Source organism: Centruroides vittatus, unplaced genomic scaffold (assembly GCF_030686945.1).
Source record: "Centruroides vittatus isolate TY-2023 unplaced genomic scaffold, ASM3068694v2 contig_717, whole genome shotgun sequence".
NCBI classification, from domain to species: Eukaryota; Metazoa; Arthropoda; class Arachnida; order Scorpiones; family Buthidae; genus Centruroides; species Centruroides vittatus.
The window spans coordinates 2,109,725-2,132,836 of NW_027122456.1; the positions used below are offsets into that span (position 1 = coordinate 2,109,725).

Consider the following 23,112-nt stretch of genomic DNA (forward strand, 5'->3'; position numbering starts at 1 on the left):
TGAACCGTGTGTTTGAAGAAATTTATTGCGTTTCATAAGCGAAATGGCCCATTATATTTAATAATTATCCTCTCATTTATAATAAATCAAAGTAAAAAATGTCTTTAATAAATTAATTTTTAAATTGCATAACTTTAAATATAATATTTTTTACGTTGAAAGATCATTTTATGAGTGTATCATCGCACTGAATCTCTGAAATTTCACAAAATCTAACTGGAAAACGAATCAGTTTGATTGTTTTTCCTTTTGGAAGAGGTAAAAAACAACAAGTATATTTAAGAAAATGCAAATTTAGTCAAATTTTCTTTCTTGCTGTTTTTTTACGAATCAGACAGGGTAGGGAGTTGAGAAAAACGGGGACCACGGGAGGACCTGTGCGGGGGCGAATGGCACCCTCTTCACCCCAGATCGACAAGGAACAATTACATCCTGGGCGTAACACCGTCCTGCCGGGTCGTGCTCCGAACGTGAGGGTCGGAGGTCACTCAGAGAAGGACAGCCTCCCGATCGTGATCTAGTCCAATCCCGTTGACGCCCCGTCACCCAGTGACGTCAGTCGAGTTTCGTGAAGGCTGTCTTCAATACAAAATACTAAACTAGTAACTCGATCTGTTCTTTAGTGGATTATGATTCTTTTCGTACGGCAAATAAGTCTGTGATTAACTATCTCGTTAATTAGTTTATTTCTGTCTTCGCTGAGAGATGAATGCGTGATGTCACTATTGTTTTAGTATTAAAAATTTTAAGAAATTCTATTTTTAATACTTCAAGTAATCTTAAAAAGTCGTAAATTTCTAAATTAGATATATAAATACTGTATAAAATTATACTATATATATTAGTAAATAAAAATTCGTTTAATACATATCACTCTTGTATTTTTCACTAGATGGCGCCACTATGACTAAGTTAATACAGATATTGTTAAAATACTGTATTTAATGTTACTCGTAATTTATCAGTTAAAGTTTACAAAATTTAAATTTCTAATATTATCTAGCCCTAAAAACTCATATAAAGTATTTTTTTATTGTACGTATAGACTTTTTTAATTTTCTAATGTGTAAACTCAATATAAATGTTTAATTAATTTGTATTTTGTGAATTTTTTCATTCATTTTGTAAGGTATGAAAGAAAATATGGCATTTAATAGTGAATTTCTAGATTATTAAAATCGTTTTATCCTTAATATATGCATAAAGAAATTGTAACCAGTGCACTAAAACACTCTGAGTGTGTGGGAGTGACAGTATAAGATCTATAAAAGATGACTTAGGAGGACGATTCGATCGTAAATTTCACACGTATCGTGACGAGTTAGTATTAAAGAAGACACGAAGCAACGATTTCGACTTGTATAAATCCCAACAAATTTCGTTGAACTTTCACCTCGTGACTCGGCCCGTTGCCTTCTTCCGATATATGAAGAGAAATTCCAGTCACACTTCGAACTTGAAGTGACCTTGTCGTGATTCATGGCGATCTCTACCGTCTATAAATGCGATTATTTTACGAATCGATAGGACGATGTAAACGCTATCATAAAAAAATTTGATAACTATTAACTAGTTGTAAATCCCTAACGGCGTAGTTTTTACATCGAAGAAGCCGGAATTATGCATTTTACACTTCTTTAATTCCTAAACGAGAGATTTTGACCGGTAATGCGGCTGTAACCTATGACCCCCGCTATATATTTTCGTATCAAAACTGAGACGAACGTGACGCAGACCTCTATATAATAGACGAATGGGAGGTTCCTACCAAAAATCACGGCCGAAAATAAATGTTAAACGATGTCATAAATATCCCTTAAACTTGGCTCTCGTGTTCGACCATCACGCGTGAATCGACTTTAAATCGTGATTCTCGTATCGTGCCTACGTGAACGACGCGTGAAGATGCTTTCTTACATTCGAAACGAACGTAAATTGGTTCAATTATAAGTCTGCTTCAATAAGAAATTCTGCAAAACGTGCGAGAAAGAAATAAACAATAAAAATTTTACTATTTTCTAACACATGGTATAAGTTGAGGTAGTGATTAATGCCATAATTTTCTAGTTAAATCTACTATTAAAGGTTATTCTCGCTTCGAATTTTCGGTATAAAACACTTTACTTGATTTAGAATTAATTAAAAACATACAAATAATGTCTTCAAATTAAGCTATATTTTTATTTTATTGTCTTACTAAAATAATTCTTTCAATCAGTGAAACGTAGTAAAATATTTTTATATTGATAATATTTTTTCCTAATTTATTAACTATAATCTATTCTGTACAATATATTATCTAAAAATTAAACTTAAATGAGAGTGAAACTATAATAATGATAACAATAATAACCTAAGGCCTATATAGGCTAGGGACATATTAAAAATAAAACGAGTTTTTAGGTGACTTGAATAATTGATAGTTCTAGGGGGGGAAAGAAAAAAAGAAATACGGGCAAAAGGAAAAACTCTATAGCGATATTCACCCAACTAGAATCACGACATCACAAAAGAGATGCAAATATGGCGAATAGACACAATCCAGATGTCGTCCCTAGGATTGAGGACAATTAGACTTTTTTTTTCTTCTTTTCCCGGAGCGATCATGCGATTTTTTATCTTTTAATTCGGCACATAAACTGGATCTTTAAATTTTAATACCGATCACACAACACGTTGGTACAAGATGCTTTCCTGGTAAAGATCTACTGTAAAAACTGCGACCTCTTCTCGGGGTCAAAGGTTTTTCCTTGTGCCAAAGACAGTGATATACTATTATGCAAGATAAGGTTCACGCTAAAAACACTTAAATAGATTTATTACTAATGTTTCAAATGGACTATTATCAAAACGAATTTTAACAATTGCCAGAACTAATTTTCTGAAGATCGGTTGACCTTTAAGTAAAATAGAACTCATAAAAATAATTCCTCTCGTAGATTATTGTCAAACTTTGATTGTGTCTCTTTATATTCATTTCAATTGACACCAAACTTCCAAATCCTATTAATAGAGGGCCATTAGTTATATTTGACAACTGACTAGTGAAAATTTACTGACGAAAAAAAATTTTTTTTTTTCTTTTTTATAAGAAATGAATCTACGTGACCTTGAAGGTGTCGTAATTTAATCTCTTCCTTGCAGATCATTCTCTTAATTAAATTTGTTAATTAGAAAGCCAGGAATTTACGTGTAGAGAATGCAGGATGTCCCGCATCAGTAAGCTGTAGGATGCTATAGTAAAGATAACAGCTTCGATCGAATCGAGATCGAAGCCTTTAAATAAATTTTATTGGATTACTATCCGTACAGAAGATTATCAATTAAAATCTGTTCGTTAATCCGTACAGAGATTAGATTTAAACTTGATTTATTTATTATACTATTTGCTGTTATCCATTATATACGCCTGTAAATAAATATTAATTAATTAATGACTTCGAAAACTGCCACTTTGAAAAGGTAAAAAATAAAATAAATGGCAAAATATTTTAGACTTATTTCCATCCTTTTTTCCCCCTTCGATCTGTGTCCTTGTATCTTGAAATTCTTTGCGATTTATATGGTACTTTAACAGAAACAAACGAAAGTCTAATGTCGTGAATCATGTTTATATTTAAAAAGGCTCTATAAGAATATATTGTTAAGTAATTTGCAATAGGAGTTGCACTTGTCATACTCCCACTCCTGTCAAACTCTATCGCGCTTCCTTCAAGAGTTACGTTATTCCAGTTAATTCTTTAAATCGGGAAACATGAATAATTCAGTGTTAAAAATATCGAAATAAAATTTGTTTAATATATTAAATTTAAAATCGAAGCTGATATTAATCAGAGTTGAAATTAATAAAAAAAAAATAAAGTGGTGAAATTAACATTTCGGCATTTTTATCTGCAAGCAAATCTATAAGCAAATTTTATTAATACAGTATGTATATTGTGTAAATAGAATATGAGATTTTAATGTCCGGCAGCAAAATATTTTTTATTCGAAAGTTTTCCTTTTCTGTTACTAGAGGGAGTTGGCAGTCGGTTTTTGAATCGAGCCATGACGTAATGAGGAAGTCAAAATAGGAGTCAGGAAGAGGTCCTTTTTAGGACAGTCGCGGCTTCTGACGTTGTCATTGACAAAAATTTTTCACGGAAATGCAAGTTCTCCCGATTTATCCCTTCCAACTAATTAATCAACCATGTAATCCAATTAAAGAGAATGTAAAATACCTTAAAAGTAGGAGTCGAAAAGAGGTTTTTGTTTATTCTTCAATATTTCAACAGCTTAAAGTTTTGCTAAGAAGCGAAAAAATAAACAGAATATTTTTGGAACTGTTTGTATCGTATAAGCCACATTATTTTCTAACGACAGAAAATAAAAAAATAAATAGCCGAGTTGTCAAAATAATTTTCGCAGTTCATTTTGTGGCTCATTAAACGATTCCAGCGCCATTATCTATCATTGGAGTTCCACTTTCTCTAACATTAAATCAGTTTATTACCCGCGGACGGTGTTTGTAATTGTCAGAACGCGTCTTTCTTGGTATTTGAATTTTTCGAATGTAAATAAACTGTTAGAGGTGCATTTTCAGCAGAATGCCTGCGCGTGTAAGTACCTTAATTACGTAATAACGTTGGTAAGTGTCGGAACCGGGCACCCGAAACATGTACGTAGATGGTCGGAGGCCTTCCTGGAAAGGAGAAGCCAGCACCAACAAGTGTGTGCCGGTGCAACAGGTAGCAGGCAGGTAATGCCGAGTCCCCACCCTCTAGTGACGTAGGCACCAACGGTTGGATGGTGCCCGCGTAGTTCGTCGTTAAAAACAGCCGGTCGTCGGTACAAGGATTAAGTAGTCAGGCTGTGCATTCAGTCGGTCGGGACTATGCCGTGAGGTATATATATCTTCGGATACGAAACTGTCCGTGGACATTCGTCAATGGATGACCTGGTCGCGACTTGTGTCTCTATGGATATAACATTTAGGATCTTGGACGGCGACAATAAGGAATAACGTTTGTTGGTGAGTGACGTTTCCGTGCCTTGGGCCCTAGCAGTATCGGACCCGAGCGAAAATTATTTTCTTCTTTCTTTACGACTTTAAAGCAATTATTTAAGTGGATATTCAAATTTATATCCCTTATTATGTCTTGTTTATATTCTTAAATTTTCGGAAATTTCCGATTTTATATCATCTCCTGATCGAGTAAACGATTTAAAACTGTTTTTATCTTCACCACTACATTAAATTTCGGTTATAGATTATTGACGCGTGTAATTAAATCTCAATTATTTGAATAACATTTATCAATAACAGTCTAATTATTTTATATTTACTTAATGAAAATGGGGTACAAATGTATTTTTGCGCGGTTATCGGGCGATAGGGCCTATTTTAGGAAACGATTGCTCGAGTATAGATTTTTATCTGGTCATAAAATAGCCACAAAAAAACATTTTAAACGTTTTTAGTTTTGTAACTCGATGTTGAAATTTAAATCTTTAGAAAAACAAGATAGATAATTTATGAATTTTATCGAGATTTATGGAAGAATTTGAGAAGAAAATGTTTATATTTTGACCGATATTTTCGTAATATTTCTTCTTGCTTATTCTCTACATCTCATTGCTATTTATATAAGTATATATGCATATTATTTCGAACTTATTTCTAACATAATAGATTAAATTCATTCGCAATAATTTAATTATTGTAGCGTACTTGACATAATCGAGATGCTTGAACGTAAATACATTCAAACATTATCTTTCTATATATGTAAACAGCTTAATTGAAAATTTTAAGTTATCCATAGATCGAAACTCTTGCTTTTCCTGCAAATCGTTATATTTTTCTATTTTTTAAGTTATAATTTAAGAGCTATTCTAACCGTTCTATATCTAGACTAGTTCTTAAGTCTATATTAGATTACTTTGTCAAGTAAATTATGTCAAATGTCACGATGGCAATGTATTCCTCGCCTGGATTATCTAACCATTTTTCCTAGAAGAATCCCGGGATGGTTTACCATCCGGAAGTGAGAGGAGTAGGAAGCAACATATAGAACGGAAGTGATGTCACGACGTCCTGTTTACACAGGGTGAAACTATTTAAAGTTACGGTAATGAAGAAAGAGAAGTCCTTTTTTCAGAAATCCAATCCTTTCCTGTAAACTAACAATCGATCATTTCTCTTTTACCGCCTCGCTCCAAGGAAAACTAGGCTTATATGTTAATATTATTCAGATGTAGTAATAGTAAATGTATTGTTAATTATCACTTCGAACAGTTATATCATCCAGTTAAGTCAGAATGTCGTTTATATCCTAAATAATATCCAGGTGAGGTTTGATTTAACATGTATTCTTCCTAGTTGATAAGAGTGTATAATTTAGTCGGTATCAAAGTTCCATCGATGAACTCCAGATGGCACTGTCTACGAGATAACCCTGTATCGATGGATAGGGTTTGGCTGGTTTGAATCCATGTGGATTCTCACTCATTGTAAATCTCCTTGTCCAGGCTTTTATGATGGGTGGAGTATTTTCAACGCTATTCGTAGGTGTGAAAATAAATGCTGCCCGACCGTTTACTTTGATGATAAACTTCGAGATTGGTTTTAATTGTCTTCTCTTTGGAGCGCCGAATAATTAGAACGTGATTCGTTGCAGTTTCAGTTCGTGACTATCTATAAAAATCCTAGATTAAGTTAAACCCTTAGGAAAATTCTCTGTATCGTGAGGTATTGTTCTAAAACGTAGTATGTTTTACATAATAAAATTAAGGTGAATAACTTATATTAATCATTACATGCAGACTAAGCCCTATTACAATTTCCCTTTCTTAAATTAAGAGTTATTTATTATAGAACGTGTTAATAATTTAAATATATTTCTTTACAAAGCAGAAAGTGTGGACTTTTTTCGTGAATACAATTAAGTAGCAGACATGTTTTAAGTATTTAACGACAAATCTTTTTAGCGAAAACGCGTAAGAACTAAGTTTTTTGTGAGCCATTTTTTAATAGAATTACTAGTGACGTGCTATTTATTTATTTTAGTTTCGGGTTTAATGAATAACGTATTTGCTTACTGTATTTAGTATACTGTGGTCCTAAACAGAGTTCTTTTAAGATTCATGAGTGCCAAGATGAAGCAATAGATCTACTGTATACGTTAAAGTGCAAAAATAATTTTGGATGCAGGCCTAAAGAATTTATTTTAGTGAAACTTATGTCATTCATAAAGCTCTATTTATTAATAAATGTAGATATTTAGATACGCGTTGAACTTGTTTTTATTTTTATTTTTGACGAGTTCTGACAAATTTTCGCATATTTTAAGAGAAGTTAAAAGTGTGGAAGACCCCGGTTCCACGTAGAAAATATAGAACCATCACTGAAATAGTCTTCATTCTTTTTTTACTTAAAATCTACAACAATCGTATTTACAGAAGACGTAAATAGCCTTAAGTATAAACAAGTAACATTATCTAGAGCTTTCAAAACTCTCTGTTTGAATGATAACGTTAAACCTTTTGTAAGTCAACAGTCGAGTTTATTGCATGAGTCTTCGCTTTGATTTCCTTTGGGCTTTCTGCTTGTTGCATTATTCATTAATGGATTAAAACTACAAATTTTCCTGTCGGGAGAATCTTAAGTTGTTTACCTTAGGATCTTCTACTGACTGAGATTTTCAAACAGAAGTGGATTCTCTATCCATTTCTGTCCGTTATCATATCAATTGATATCTAGCAGCTATTACGAGACTAGCAAGTCTAGCTAACTGGCTTGATTAATTTGACAACTTACAACATAGTGGCATGCGTGATTTTTAACAATTTATAGATTTAAAATTTATTCCTCCGTATATCTAGATGAAGAATTTGTGTCTATATATAGAAAGATATTAAATAAAATAAATTTTAAATACTGTCAAACGAGTTAAATTTAAGCCGTCTTGGTAGGACAACTTCTTTTGTTTAAAAGTTAACGAGACAATTTGTAAGGGATCTAGAAACAAAATTGTTTTGTCAAATTTTTTTTTGTTTTTTCTTCGACGAAACGGCAAATGGGATATTTTAGGACCGTGTCTTACCTTCACCGACAGCTGAATTCAAGAAGAACCCACTTTCTATACATAGACTCAGACGATTTAGCTTCCTTCTTCCGCAACTTTACGTCATTAATATAGACACGTCACGTGGTCGACGACTGTTGGTTAGCTCCCGTGACGCACCGGAAAGAAATGACAGACAGATCCCATTTGTCAATTCTTCTTCAAAGAATCTCTTTGATGACAGATTTTATGCACGTGTCAAAATTCGATAAGATACGCTTTTCTTTAGTAAGAGAAAATAGAAGTTTTCGGCCAAGTTTGAATCGGAAAGGAAAGTACAATCGAGTCACACAACTTTCTAATATAATTGAGCTTTTTAAGAATTTTCGAGACTGAAACAAGACTTAATTACAGTGCTTGCACGATTTTTTTTCGTCATCCATCAAAACTCATCAGTCCTCCAACCCGCCCAAGTATTCTATATTTTTGGTGCTGATAACAGCACCCCTCTCACGACTTTCGATACCTCCCAGAGCTCGGGGGTACATCTTTTAACATTTCCCTCAATTTGGAGTCCATTTTTCTGAAGGGAATCTGTGACATCCGCTGGCGGCATCGCATATCAAAAGCTAGATTGAGATCGCAATGACTCTTCTCACTTAATTGCGGCCAGACTATTACTTAACGCAATGATAGCGGTTGTTAACAGTAGTGTCTCTGCTCTGCTTTCAGACGGAGAAGGGAACTAGCCTCGGGTTATTTTCGCTAGATAAAGACGTTAAATTCATCGATAGGATCACTAAAACGGAAACAAATTGTACAATTGTACCAGCAGAAGTCGGAGAAGAAACCCAAACAACCGTGTTTAGATTATATCTCTGTATAACGTTCATAAGTCTGAAAAGTATACAGAACTATATAGCGGGAGACGTCATTTATTTTCACTTAATGGTAGAGCTCTCTGCACTTCACAGATTTATGTCCAAAGCACTTAGGTAGGTAGAACTTAAAACACAGGTTAGCTATAAAGCGGCCGAACGTAAAGTAATTGCTGAACAACCAGAGGAAATGGTTTGTCTTACGATTAATAATCTTAAAAATACAGATTAAAAACATTATTTGCAACAATTAAGTTTTATAATATTCAGAAAAACTGAATTTTATAATGTTAATCTCTCTTTATTTATCATTTTTCTTTAAAACCAGTATATTTTAGAGATTCGAAGCTCAGTTTTAGATAATGAAAAATCTACAAGAAAGTCATTGCTTAGTTAAATATGTACAGAAATTTTTATATTATTTTTATTTAATGTATTTAATTTTTTAATTAATTTTAATTTGTTCTTTTGTATGAAATTTACTACTTAGCTTCAGTATTTAGTAATTGGAGATTTGTTATAAATATTTAGAGACATTTTATAAATAAAATAACTCCCAGTGGCAAGAATTAAATTATGATTAATGCTTAAACTTTTTTTGGTTACATCGGAAAGTTTCTTAAATTATAGTCTTATAGCAAGAATAAATGTAATAAATTTTTATAAACTTGTTTTTCGGCTTTTTTGCATGACTGGAGAATTATGCAGTGAAGCCAACCTTTTCCGCTTTTTTGCTCGCAGCTTTTTCTTCTTGTCGAATTTAATACAAAGTCATAATTTTCTTTAAGAACTTAATGAGCAATTTAATAGCTCTCTACAAGAACTTTAAATTTAAAAACTTTCGTACAAACTAGTTTGATTTTGAAGTTTTTCGAACACGGAGAAAACTTGATATTTCTGATCAACGTGTTAAAGTTAATATATCATCAGATAGGAACGGCAAAAAAACTTATGCAAACTATATATAAAACTTCTAGTTTGTTTCCAAAATAAACTTTCCATCAATGTTTCTAGTCATGCTGCTGATAGGCACAAAGCCAATTCAAAACAAACTTTATCAATAGGCAACAATAAGACGACCGTTATTGTAAGTTTATACGAGTTCCTATTATATTTGTAAACAAAACTCGAAATATTTATGTTACTAGTAGACTTTTATTTTAGAATTTTAAAAAACAAAACAAAGTCACGATATCAAGTCATAAATATAAAATAATAATCATTTTTGAAATAAAAAAAGCGGTTTAATAGTGTATCAATTAAACTCATCGCAGTTTCATTCATTCCAGCAAACGAATAGTAAAAGTTAACGTGATCGGTTTATGAATGACTAATGACATATTTATTTTTTACGATAATTAAAAAATAAAAAATAATAATAATAAAACTTCAGGCAATTGAGCACAACTAGCGTAGTCGATATATTGAATTCCCCATTTACGTGTCCCAGAAATGTCATGAGAATAAAGATACCAATCTATATTCCCAAAAAGGAAAGTTGAATACATAAAAACAAAAGAAAAAAAATGCGTTAAAGAAAACGAAGATAAACTTTCTTATAATTTTTCAATAAAATTTATAAGAAATTTTAGAAAAAACGAAAATATTTAAATGTAGAAAACGATGTATAATAATAATTATTAGAACATGTCGTTTAGCAACAGCCAATCGGCACCTAAGATGACTAAGTAGGTCATCGAGACCAGACTTTTCTCGATAAATCACTGCCTAGGGTGCACACATAGAGGTGTTTGACAGGACAGCGAAACTTCCTGGTTGGGTGCCAGAGGGAATGAAAAATACTCAACGAAAGTTCTTTAAAAAGTTTCTCTTTCGTTCCTTCATTTCCCTCTTTATCTGTGTATATAAATGATTGCTTAAAAAGGCTACGGCACGGACTTTCCTCAAAGAATGAAAAATGATCTAAGCTTGAATATTTTAATACTTTCCGCGAATTAAAACCTTTTTATCCTCTGTAAGACTGGCAATTTTTTTTATTTATTTATTTTTGTTTTGTTTTCTGTTCTTTCATCTATTATTCGAGCTCAGTAAGAACCTCACTTTCTTTATCATTATAATGACGTTTGAATGAATAGAAGACTTGAAAAATATTTTAAGCACGACCGTGAATCATAAATGCAAATTTGAATCATTGTTAAACGTCAAAAGTAATTTCGAAAATCATCTTAAATATTAATTAATTGTCGAGTACTAGAACAAAAAAAAGTCGCGTATATGCATATGTATATCTAGAAGTTTCCTGGTTTAGCGAACGTAAATATTTAAAACTCGACTCGATATCCGCCGTAGAAAAAATTTAACAGCCTAATTTTTATTTTACGTTCGTATTATTCTCGTCACCAAGAATTTTATGAACAAATATTGTTTTTAAAGCTGTTTTCCGAGAGTTTCCACTGTGTAAATTTGTTTTTTCTCAATAAATCTTTCCAAGGAATAACCTCAAACAAATAAATTCTGTAATTTCTTAAGAAATGAGTAATAAATGCTTAATTATTTACAGAAACATCTCACAACTAACATATAAAACATTCTAGGTCAAGATATATAAACAGGATGGAAACTTAATTCGCATTTACGCAATTCATAATTACTATTATATAGGAACTAAACATTTTATATTTAATTATATAATGATGAATTATGTATGGTGCTATTTTCAAACAAATCGGCAAAGGTTTGTTTTACGTTTAATTAAATTTATTATGCAAAAGACATGCAAATTTAATATATGTAAATCAAAAGTAAACAGGCAAAATCGTGTTTTCGATTTAGTAACAACTTCCTACTAGTAATATTTTTAAATTATTATTTAACATTTTTTCATTTATGATTAATATATCTTATTATGTACATAGATTCGGGTATTGAAAAGGACTGATCTTTATTGGAAATTGCCTTCTATATAACCATTAACTCTGTAATTTATATTAAACTCGCATATAATCGAGTATAGTCTTGGAATAAATTATTTAGACTCGTATAAAAGCTATAATTTACATTATTATTCGAGTAAACAATAAGTTAAGTTTTTATAGCAAGCTATGAATATCTTTTATTCGAATTTGACTTTACGACATTCTTCGAAAAGGTAACATTACGAGACGGTAAGCTTGGGAGTTTTTTTTAAATCTTTCCTTTTTTTATTTATGTTTTTTTTTTCTTAATTCTTTCTTGGAGGAAAAGGATGAACTGCAGCAGCCCTATGATAAAAGTAGAACTGGTTTCGGTCGGTAAAGATAAAACGAGTGTCTTCGAAGTTTGGGTAGTGTCGTGTCACGTGACCCGAGACAAGCGATGACGGTAAATCTGTCAGGAGGTATTTCTAAGCTGGGAGGTAGATAGCAATATATTATATAAGTCTGATAGATGAAGCGTGTGATAAAGTGCACACACATACATAGCTCTTTCGAAACTGGCCAGTTATTCTATCAATTGAAACTTGTATAAGAAAGCGGAAGTTTGCACAGAGCGCCTCGTTTTACAACAGGAAATGAAATTCTTTATGGCTTTTCTAAAGTTATTTTTTATTCCCTCTCCAAAGGTATTATTTGGTTAAGCGATAATTTATATATTATTTGATAAACATAACGCAGTTTACATTAAAAACATATACATTTTGTAATAACAAATCATTAAAATGTAAAAAAAAGGACAGGCTACTATTTACATAATGTAAAAATTCCTTTTTTAAATTACTAATTTTTTTTCTTTTGCCGGCCGATGCTGTAATTTGTAATATTTAAAATACAATTCGGCAAAAATTTAAATATATTATGAAAGAATTAAAGATGAGACTGGTAGCAACACGATTCCGGTAAGTAATTCTACAATTATCACATAAATTACTGCAGGCAGAGTCATTTATTTTTCATCAAAAATTTGAATTATGAAACTCGTTTTAATATTTCGTGAAGAGGTTATTTTGCTATTTAAAATTTATCATTTTCCAGCCCGGTCTACGCGTAAAAATTACATCGTAGACGATACTAAGCAATCTATGAATCAAAGAGAAAGAATCATTAATTTTCAATGGCGTTTCTTTTTTTTGTCAGCTATAACTCAAAAAATATTAATTGATGATCATTCGACCTTAACGAATTGTAAGGTCAAACTGTTAAAGTTAAATTATCTATCAATTAATATAAGTTATATCCATTATTTTTGCTCTGTGTGCTGTTAACGTAGCGTGTTTCGTAGCCAGTACGGAACATTTAGAAAACTGAACATCCTGAAGCCTTTGCCCTCCTTATTTATCTAATCATAGCTTGTAAAAGTAATTGAAGTCAAAGTCATTATCTAAGAAATTAGATTTATCTCGAACCATTTCTTAACCCGGTAAGTACGTGCTGGTTGATAATAGAGTACAGATATCTCCGTCTCTCCGCCCATTCACCTCCATTCAATCGTGAAGATTGCCAACAAACCAGACGAGATTTACTTTATTTAAGTTAGATCAAAGTTCGTAACATTTTGGTCTCGACCCAATAATTTGAATGTTGTCGACAAAGGTGCAGTAAATTTAAGTTTCTAAAAAGAAAGGCAACTTTCCAAATAAACAAGTTTAATTGTACTATAGAAATGCTCGATCATACGTGAAACATCAAGCGATAAAGCAAGAAACACTGTTTAATCTCCCGCTGTGGAGCTGCGATTCTTGAAATTATGCCTTGTTTTGCAAACAAACAATGTCAACTCTGTCCTCTGAGTACGTGAAAGAATCCGCAACAAACGCACGAAGGAAATATCTTGATGGATATCTTCCTGTTCCAGAAATTCTGTTTTTGATATTCATACTAACGAGTCTCTAACTGCAGAAACCAAAACAACTATTGTGCAACTGTGTCATATGAATAGCACAATGTTCACCATATCCTTCAAACATATATATGTGTGTATACATACTTATATTCGACCTTTACGTTAAACCTGCTCGTCTCTTTACAAAAAATTTAAATTTTCTTACTTTCTCTTTTCTTAAGACGAAGATTTCCAATGCAATCAAAGTAAACTAATAATTTATTCCTCTGGCATCAATTCAAGTCATTTTTTTACTTTAATTTTGCTATATTAACCACTCCCAAAAGCTTTTTGATGAGTTCTTTCAATCATTTTTTATATATTCTCTGCTCACATCCACTTTCTCTCTCTCTTTTTTTTTTAATGATTGTACGGGATTGCTTTCTCGAGTTGATTTTAGTTATTAGTGTGCTGCACCCATATGTACCAGTTTTCTCTTTCTTTCTTTCTAGCTTTAGGTGACTCCGAAATTTTTTTTTTTAACTCGTCGAACAGGTGCATGTTAAGAAGGGGGAAAGAAGGGAACAGGTAGGGTTGACTTCATTAATTAAATAAGAAGTTAAAGGGTCAGTAATTTTTTATCCAATCGCCCTCACCTCTACATTGGTAAGTGATGTCATTCACCTCTCGGCGCTACCCGCATCTGTCGGGATGAACTAGCCCTGGTCTTTCATTTTTCAGATCTCCCACACATACATACATATGTGTATCAACTCGTACACACTTTCTCTCTTTATATATTTATTTTTTCTTATATTAGCACGGTACTATAGGATGAATCGTAGTATACTGTACAGTACATCCTCGCATTTCTTAATAAACGTGTTTCTTGAAAAAATTCCCGTTATTATTACAAGGATATTTAATTCTAAAGGAACTTTTAGTAAAATACTGTTTATCTTTTTACAAACATATTAGAAAAAGCGTCAATAAACCCATTCTATAAAGTTGTACAAATTTATTATTGGTTTTTTTTTTATTTTGCGGAAAATGTTTTGAAACTGGTTTGTCCATAATTATCAATTTTTCTAATATTTTATATCGTTTATTACATTATCTTTCAAGTAAACGAGAAAGTATTTAGAGTAGTGAGAGTGAAATTACTTTAAATTGATTTTTTTCGAGAAAATGTCGGTGCAATAACCTAAATTGCGTTTGGAAAGGTGATTATAAAAATAAGGTTTTAATACACATATTTGTATTTCTAAATTTATAAAACTGTCGAGGGAATTAATATGAATAATTAAATTATTTTTATATTTTTCTATTTTAAGTGTAGTCAAAATTCTGCCTTTAAGATAAGGACTGAATTCTATTTATTGAATGATAATTACATATCCGGGTTAAAAAGTTTGTCTTTTTATTTTTGCTAAGCTGTTTATATTTATATATTATAATTTATTGGATATTTACACAACATTTTTAAATTAATGTTTGATTTATTTTTATTTTTCGATAGAATTTTCAACGTTAATTATCAAGAACTTTTGTGAATATATAAGAACGGAATTGCAACTTCGAGTTTTTATCATCCTCCAGAGAAATTGGCTTTCAAGAAATTGATATAGGAATATCGAGAAGAGAAAAATGGAAATTGACACGGTGTCTCTTGACAAATTTTTAGGTATTGATTCTGAATCGACTTCGGAATCGACAACGGATTTTTCTCCACCAGCTCCCAAACGCGTACTGGAATCGGTTAAGGAAGAGCCCAATGACAATTCTTCTGCTAAGACACTGAGTGGCCCCGAATATAACTTGAGGCCCCGTTCCTTACAAGTGAAATTCGAAACGACCGAAAGGAGAAGAGGATCGACGAAGAGGGAACCGAAACCAAAACAGAAACCGCCTCCTCTGAGCAAGTATCGAAGAAAAACGGCCAACGCCCGAGAAAGAACCAGGATGCAAGAGATCAATCGAGCCTTCGAAAATCTGAGGAACGTAGTTCCGCAATTTCCATGTAAATTGGGAGCCGATAATGGAAAATTGACGAAAATCACTACTTTGAGGCTGGCCGTTAATTATATCGCGGCTCTCACGCAAATCTTAAGGCAAGCGGACGACGACGAAGAAATTCCGGAAGGAGGATCGGAAGCAGATTCTTGTCAATCCTTAGAATCTCTAGAATCCAGTTTAGAACTGGGCGACGATTCCTGCAGTTTGATACCTGACGGTTTCGATCTTATTCTAGAATCTGACGGAGAAAGTATGCAACTCAGCGACGAACAGACTGTTTAATGTTTCCAAAAGTTTAACGATGGAAATAAAACAAAACAACTAAAGACTCTCTCTACCCGGAATTGTCTGATTCAAATTAGAAATAATCGTTTTAGACATAACTAAAGTAGACGATGCTCTTTGAGCTGAAGTTATGCGCATGGAGGATACCTCTGCGCGTATCTGGCTGCTACTTAAATTCGAAGACAAAGACAGAAAATACTCAAAATGTTGAAATGTGTACAGTGATATTTACCTCATGCAATGAGAATATTAGAATTTTTAAGAAAGAATAAGTTGACAAACTGCTCAAAAAAATAGGGCTTAAGCCTTTTAGCTATACAGTTCCGTCCTTATTAAATGTCATCGGTGATTCTCCCTAGATGGGAAGTTAATGCTTCGAGCTCACTAGAACCAACGTGTTTCAGGAGTGTTTTATACATAGGAAAATAAAATATTTTATATAAAAATTTATATATAAAAATTCCTTAGTGCCAGTTAATTTTTTTTTCATATTGTATCTTTTTTTTTGTTATATTACATTATTTGTTGCGTAATTTCTGTCATTTGTATTGTCTTTTCTGAAAGAGAATCAAAATATACAGCTTTTTCAAAACGTTTGTCTTTATTTAACACTTTAAAGAAAATAAACTTAGAGTGTAAAAAACAATGACTATTAATTCTTTACAAATGAATAATTTTCATTTTTTTTTCTTTTCAATTATATTTACCTATCACTTCATCTTACAAATTACATGAACTTTTATTTGTAAAGTACTCTACATTAAATTCTTTATAAACTGGAAAAAAATATATACATAAACTTTTTTCCCCCCAAAGATAGAAGCTAATAATCCATTAATAAGACTGCAGAATAAAAATAATTTGATCTAAATGCACTTATAAAGCGTAATTGTACGAAAAATCTATTATCGCAATTTTAGATAAGATAAAGGTATCCATTAAACCAAACCGTTTTTAATAAACTAGTTAAGAAAAAAATTGGGGTATTTAAAAGTCATCCTTTGGCTATCCTGTGAACGAATTTACATTCCGACGGCGTCACTTCACTCGAGCAAACACGCGTTTAACGAAGGTAGGAATATGTTGAGTGACAATCATGAAAATGCACCATGTCTCGCTTCGTCTGCATTTACTTAACATATATTAAACTCTTATCTAAGTCGGGGATTTCTTTAAGCTAGCAACACCTCATTAAATCTTTGCATGCTATTTACAGTAATGAGTAAATACATTATGAACATCTATCGCTATATTTTATTTTATTCTTTATTCAACTGGATATGTTTATGATTATTTTTTTCGCTATAATTAAATATATTCGTTTAATTATGCGTAAAAAATGTTTTAACTCCAAAACTAATTACTGCAATTAAACAATTTTTATACAAATTATCTATGAAAAAATATTCTAAAAATTTATAAAATGTGATGGATAATTTATTTATTTATTTTTTTACTAATTATATAATGGTTATAAATTAATAAATATTTTATGGTGATTAATGTCTTTAAAGCATTACTTAGACGTAGGCCTTGTGTGTAAATAAACCTATTTAATCATTTATAACTTATAGACATAATTATACGGTATTCTAATGAACAGTTTAATTAAATACGGTTCTTGTGTTAAAATAACGTCATGTGGAGTTGGGAGTTGTTACGCGTATTTCCGTTTTCCGCTGCTGTGTTTGGAAAATATCAAAAAAATATTAAGTTTGTTAATAAAATGAGACTGGTGAATGACCTTAATTTTATATTATAATAAAGTTTACATTAAAATGTAATAAATTTTTAACATCTAACAGCATAAAAAAGACTGAAATATTTTAAGATGTTAACAGTAGGAAAAAATATTTCCGTAAATTCATTGTAAAACTAGATTTTCTCAAAAACATGTTGCATAACGTCGACAGCTAAGATAATTTTTTTTTCTCCTTACGAAAAGTTGAATCGATTCATTTTCTAGAGCGTTTTTATTGCTCGACACTCAATTAACCTAATTTTAACACCGAATATTGGAAGCGTGGTTTATTTAGAAATCAAAAAGAGCACTTAAAACAGACCTAAATAGAATGGTGGAAAGGGAAACACCTTCCGTCATTTAAATGTCAAAGGCTCACAATTCGCTAATCTAATCATCTTTCCAACTTAATAGAAAAGATACCGAGAACCTCCTGAGCCTGGGGCGTGCCAAAGGCGACAGCAAAAGACACCTTTATGTCGGGACGGTGACCCTACCTCAGGACTTGGATTTCGTAACGTCAGTTGAGTGAGTCGACCAAACCCGTCTCTTCGATCGGACGTCGAGACAGACGTCGAGGTCAAAGGTGACGCCCGCGTCCATCAGGGAAGGGTGGAGTGGATCGCTTGATAGTGGCCCACACGCGATGATCTGAACTACTTTCCTTGTCTACAGTATGAGTCGTGCCAAACTTCTACTTGGACGAGTCCATCGTACGTGTTATTAAATAGGAAATCTTTAAAAAGTACAGCTATAATTTGTGGATTTTTAAAGTTGTATTTTGAAATATTCAAATCGTGTTTCGATAAATTTAATAGATCTTTAAAAGGAAGCCTCCATTAAATCTTTTAATCGATTCGGAAAGTCGTTAAAAGACCAGCGAGTCCCAAAAATTTAATAAAATTTGAATTTTATAGCGACTTAAAAACTTTAATTAATGGGCTAATTATCTAGTAAAGAACTGTCGCTAAGATTGTTTCTCATAAAAAAAACAGTTAACGTGTGAAAATTATGTTCCAGAAGTGCGAACGGAGAAGACACAAAATAGTTATTTATTGGTCATTTTAAAACAATTCGTCGTTAAGATAATTTATCGACACCTTAGTTATTATAATACGCATAACTACGTTCATTTTTAAGGGCATACTTAATCACTACATTGAAAAAACTAGTGAATTGTGGAATTATTCAAACAACAATTCGCAATTATTCTTCACGAGTAGCTGAATCATTTTTATTTAAATGTTATCTCTATATTTGTTGGTTATATTTTCCGGCGGAAAAGACATAATGCCATAAATGTTATCAAGATGGCGGTGACAAGTGACAAGGTGACAGATGAGTTGTCAGAATATCTTAGCTGTGTCGTAACGTGTTAAGATGACTCTGTCAAGCAATCCTCGTTGACGGATGGACCGTGAAATTTCTGACGACATATTCTCTATCTGGAGTGGACGCCGAGGAGCCATACTCGTCAAAAATTATTTGTTAAACACGAACAAGAAAAAAAAATCGAAAAGAAAAATTGAATTTAATAATATAACCAGTTTTCTTCCGATAAAAATTAAAAATGATAATCGATTTTGGGTATATGCAATACTAAGAAACTGTTATACTGGTGGAAAATATTATTAATGTTAACTTCTATCTAAGTCATCATAAATTTAAAACGTTCGGAATAATAAATGTTTGCCTGTTTCTGTCAAATAGGATAGAAAACTGCGTGTTGCTCGGCCATCACCTTGTTAAGTTCTATCCACTGCGCTATGTTTCTCGCCTGTTAGACAGGATATACGATCTCGTAGATCCTGGAAAAGATAGAACAAAGAATAGATCCTTCCAGCGAGGAAAAAGTGAAGAGCAGAATGAATAAGTCAAGGAAATTGAAAGCAATTAAACTTACCGAGGAAATAGTAAAAGTGACGTTAATTAGTTCTTAGAGATATCTAAAGGGTGCAGTATTTCAAGAGGAACTGCGTTAACCCCCGGTGGGACTGGATCCATGCTGAGTTTCAATATTGGTGTAAATAAAACTAAGATTCCCTCCAGCAATTGCGCAGCAATTTTTCTCTTCAACACGAACTAACTACGACTAGATATATTACGAGAGATCATCCCTAAAGATTTATCAATGTACAATTTTCTTCCAAATTGTGATAATTTATCGCTTGCTTTTATTTATTTGTCAGTATGTTGGTTCTCTCTACGAAATGTTGACTCGGAGAGAAAGTTATTGGACTTGTAAGAAGTGTTACGTGATATTATAATTTAGTTATAACTTCTTCGTATAATATTCTGCTATTAATCTTATACGCTGTCTCTGCATACACTTTTCACAGATTAAGAATCCTTGGTCTACATCGTTGCCGTTCTTAATACACGAACAGGTGTTATTTTATTGAAGATGCTTGCACGTTAAATGCTATTTCACTTAAATCTGAGAGTTTTTACCAGATTTTTATCAGTTTGTCAACAAAAACGACGTAAATTATATTTGTATGTTACTTATAAGAGGGTTTTAATCCTAACTGTAAAACGTTCTGACGACATTAAATGCGCTAAATAAAGACTTTAACTCACCCTATATCAACCGTTAGTGTAGACACAGGTGGATGGGAGGTTCAACATCTTTGGTATTCTTTTATCTGTTAACCTAAACCTCCCTCTCTTTCCGGTGGCAGGTCAAGAGATCGTAATGTTGGTATGTAGACTACGGGTGGTCACATAGAACTGTGTACATAAGATGCTTTCAACACCCCCAAACAAACATGGTACCAAGTAGCCAGAAAGAACTCGTTTTCAGGAATACAGATTCGCGTACAATGCGGAAATTGAGTTTGGATATTATATCCGATCCGGCTGTACATAAATGGATGATGGAGATTACATTAACCTCTTCTTAACATGTTACTCATCCCTAAAGATGATGCCAAGATTAATTAATAAGCATTAAGCTCGTTGAATTTTAATGTCCATTAATTGACATTTGCATAATTTCAATTAGCATTACTGTAATATTTCATCATCTGCGCCGTATAATTTGCATTTTGGAATTTTTTTACGCCTTACATAAGAACTTAGAATATTCGGAAGGCAAAATAACAGTTGCAGGTGCACATTTAGCGAGTAACTTATAAAAAAAAACCCAACCAAAAAAAACGTAACGGGAGATGTTTAATTTTAATTAACCAGCCGAGAAAGAATTTAATTTTAAGGTAATTTTGTTAATAAATCATCCTGTAAACTCTCAAACCATTTATAACAAATCCGAAAAAGCATTTATTTGATACAAATTAGAATTTAAGAGAGCGAATGTTGTTATTATTGCATCACGACCGAAACAAATCGTTGCGGCACTTAAGCTTAAAGACGTAATTAGTACAACATGATTATTCTGTCTAGCATTGAATAGTGAGGACTGTCCGAAATTGCTGCATTGTTCGCTTGGGCGTTGGTGCGTGAGCGGCCCATTACCGAGTGCCTGTCACGTGATACGTGACAACAGCCAGAACAAATCCTCTTCTCCGTCTTAACTGGAGCAGAGATCTTCGATTTTTCAACAATAATGATGACTAATAGCCCTCTGTCGTCACTTGTATTATCTATAACACTCGAGGGCATTATTCGTGAGGTTTTTCAGCGATGCTTTTCGATATCGAAAAAATATCGAGAAGGGAAAAAGAAAAATTGTGGATTTCCAAGATTTCTTCCAAAGATTATATGAAGATGGAGTGAGGCGATTTTCGGTCACGTTTTCCACGGCCGATCGTGTATAGCCAATTAATTGGTGTGGAATTATCTAATTATCGTATTTAGCCCACCCATCGAGCGATTTCGTGGTAATTCCGATAATCTCTTTAAAGTCAAAAGATGCTTTACTTAATGCGAGCAATGTCAAAAATATTTTCGAAACTTTTTCGTTAATTTGTGCAATTAAATGGCATTTTCCATCAATCATCTCCCTCACGATATTCGATAAGATGATTCGGTCCATTTTAAGATAAACATCCGCAAATATCCCATTGATTTATTGAGCATTTAATTTAAATTGAATAACTTTAATTACTAATAACTTCAGGATTTTTCTTTATAAAAGAAATATTAACAATTAATTTCACTAAAATTACGACTTATCCTGGAAAAGATCTTTTCCAACACGCAACTATAAGACTTATTTTAGCATCGATATCTAATAATCAATCTAACACCTATCGAGTAAAAACTATGTTTATAAATTTATATTTAGTACTCTATTTTTAGTACAGTCGTCGGCTTATATATTTAACTGGATGTATATAATTCAATTAGTCGAATCACAAAAAAAAAACAAGTTCGAAAAATTATGTAAATGTTTTTACTTGTTAGCGATACGTAATAATAACAATTAATAATTGTTAATCAAAATATATTGTTACGTCAGTGTTACAGAGACCTAAATGTTTTGTTGTTGCAAACTTGATTAATAAGTTATTATTAAAATATAAATAATAAGCATTAATTTTGTTTTCGGATAGAATTAATAACATTAATTGTGTTAGAGAATATAACATTGCAATAGTTCGTGTCAAAATACGTATCGATTAACTAGATTTTTTTTCTATTTAATGCAGTATTTAGGCTAGAGAACGTTTAATCGGGACACTTTAACATGTAAATATTGTTATTTTCTCTTCACTTGACGGGAATTTCTGCATTAACCCCTTCATTAAGTATTGACAAAAGCGGATTATAGATAATAATTATTAAGAGGAAATTTTTTACTCGGTAAAAATATTACGATATCGGATCTAGTAAATGAAAAATAGCGGAAGAATATTACACTGGTGTGACATAGCCTATATTGAGACAAGCTAAACTTAGGTTAGCCACGTTTAACAATAACCAGGAACTAGACGGACACCCAATTTATAAGCTGACACCCAAGTGTGATAGGCCCTGATTTTTTTTTCTTCTATCGGATAACAAAGAAAAAAAAACAAGATATTGTTGTGCAACGTATGAAAAACTACTTTGGGCGCTGTCAGCTATCGACCCAAATTCTGTCTCCGTGATCGACAATCGCTGCTTGTTCACCCGACAGAAGACTTAGTGCTTTAACTAGGACTGCAACCATAGATATATGCAGTCGTTGACTTCGCAGCAGGAATTCCGATGCACTTCACCGATACGTTAAAGAATACGATAGTTAAGTTATATTAAAAACTATCGGCTCGTGTTTCACCTTTTCTCTTTTCACACTCCACATATCTATAAAATGAAGAGAACTATTTGCCTATTAAATGTCTTAGACATTAAAGTAGCAACATGGTTTGTTACATTTGCATTTGTAGGAGGTCTAAACTATACGTTTGGTAAATATGGTTTGTGTTAATAGGATATAATTTCAATT

At 32.3% G+C, this 23,112-nt stretch overlaps 1 protein-coding gene across 2 annotated transcripts; it reads left to right on the forward strand.

Annotated features, from left to right (window-relative positions):
* The first annotated feature begins 4,562 nt into the window (after positions 1-4,562).
* Positions 4,563-16,577, forward strand: LOC136980682 (neurogenin-3-like). 2 transcript variants are annotated; one of them, XM_067276844.1, is made up of 2 exons: positions 4,563-5,011; positions 15,201-16,577. In XM_067276844.1, exon 2 carries the CDS (start codon positions 15,329-15,331, stop codon positions 15,977-15,979), a length of 651 nt encoding a protein of 216 aa, XP_067132945.1. In that variant the 5' UTR covers positions 4,563-5,011; positions 15,201-15,328; the 3' UTR covers positions 15,980-16,577. The 2 variants fall into 2 exon arrangements, with proteins under 2 accessions (XP_067132945.1, XP_067132946.1); XM_067276845.1 differs by lacking the exon at positions 4,563-5,011 and adding an exon at positions 5,834-6,329.
* Positions 16,578-23,112: the final 6,535 nt, after the last annotated feature.

Coding starts and splice junctions, on each gene's coding strand:
- LOC136980682 (XM_067276844.1), top strand. CDS start 15,329: ATGGAAATTGACACGGTGTCTCTTGACAAATTTTTAGGTATTGATTCT.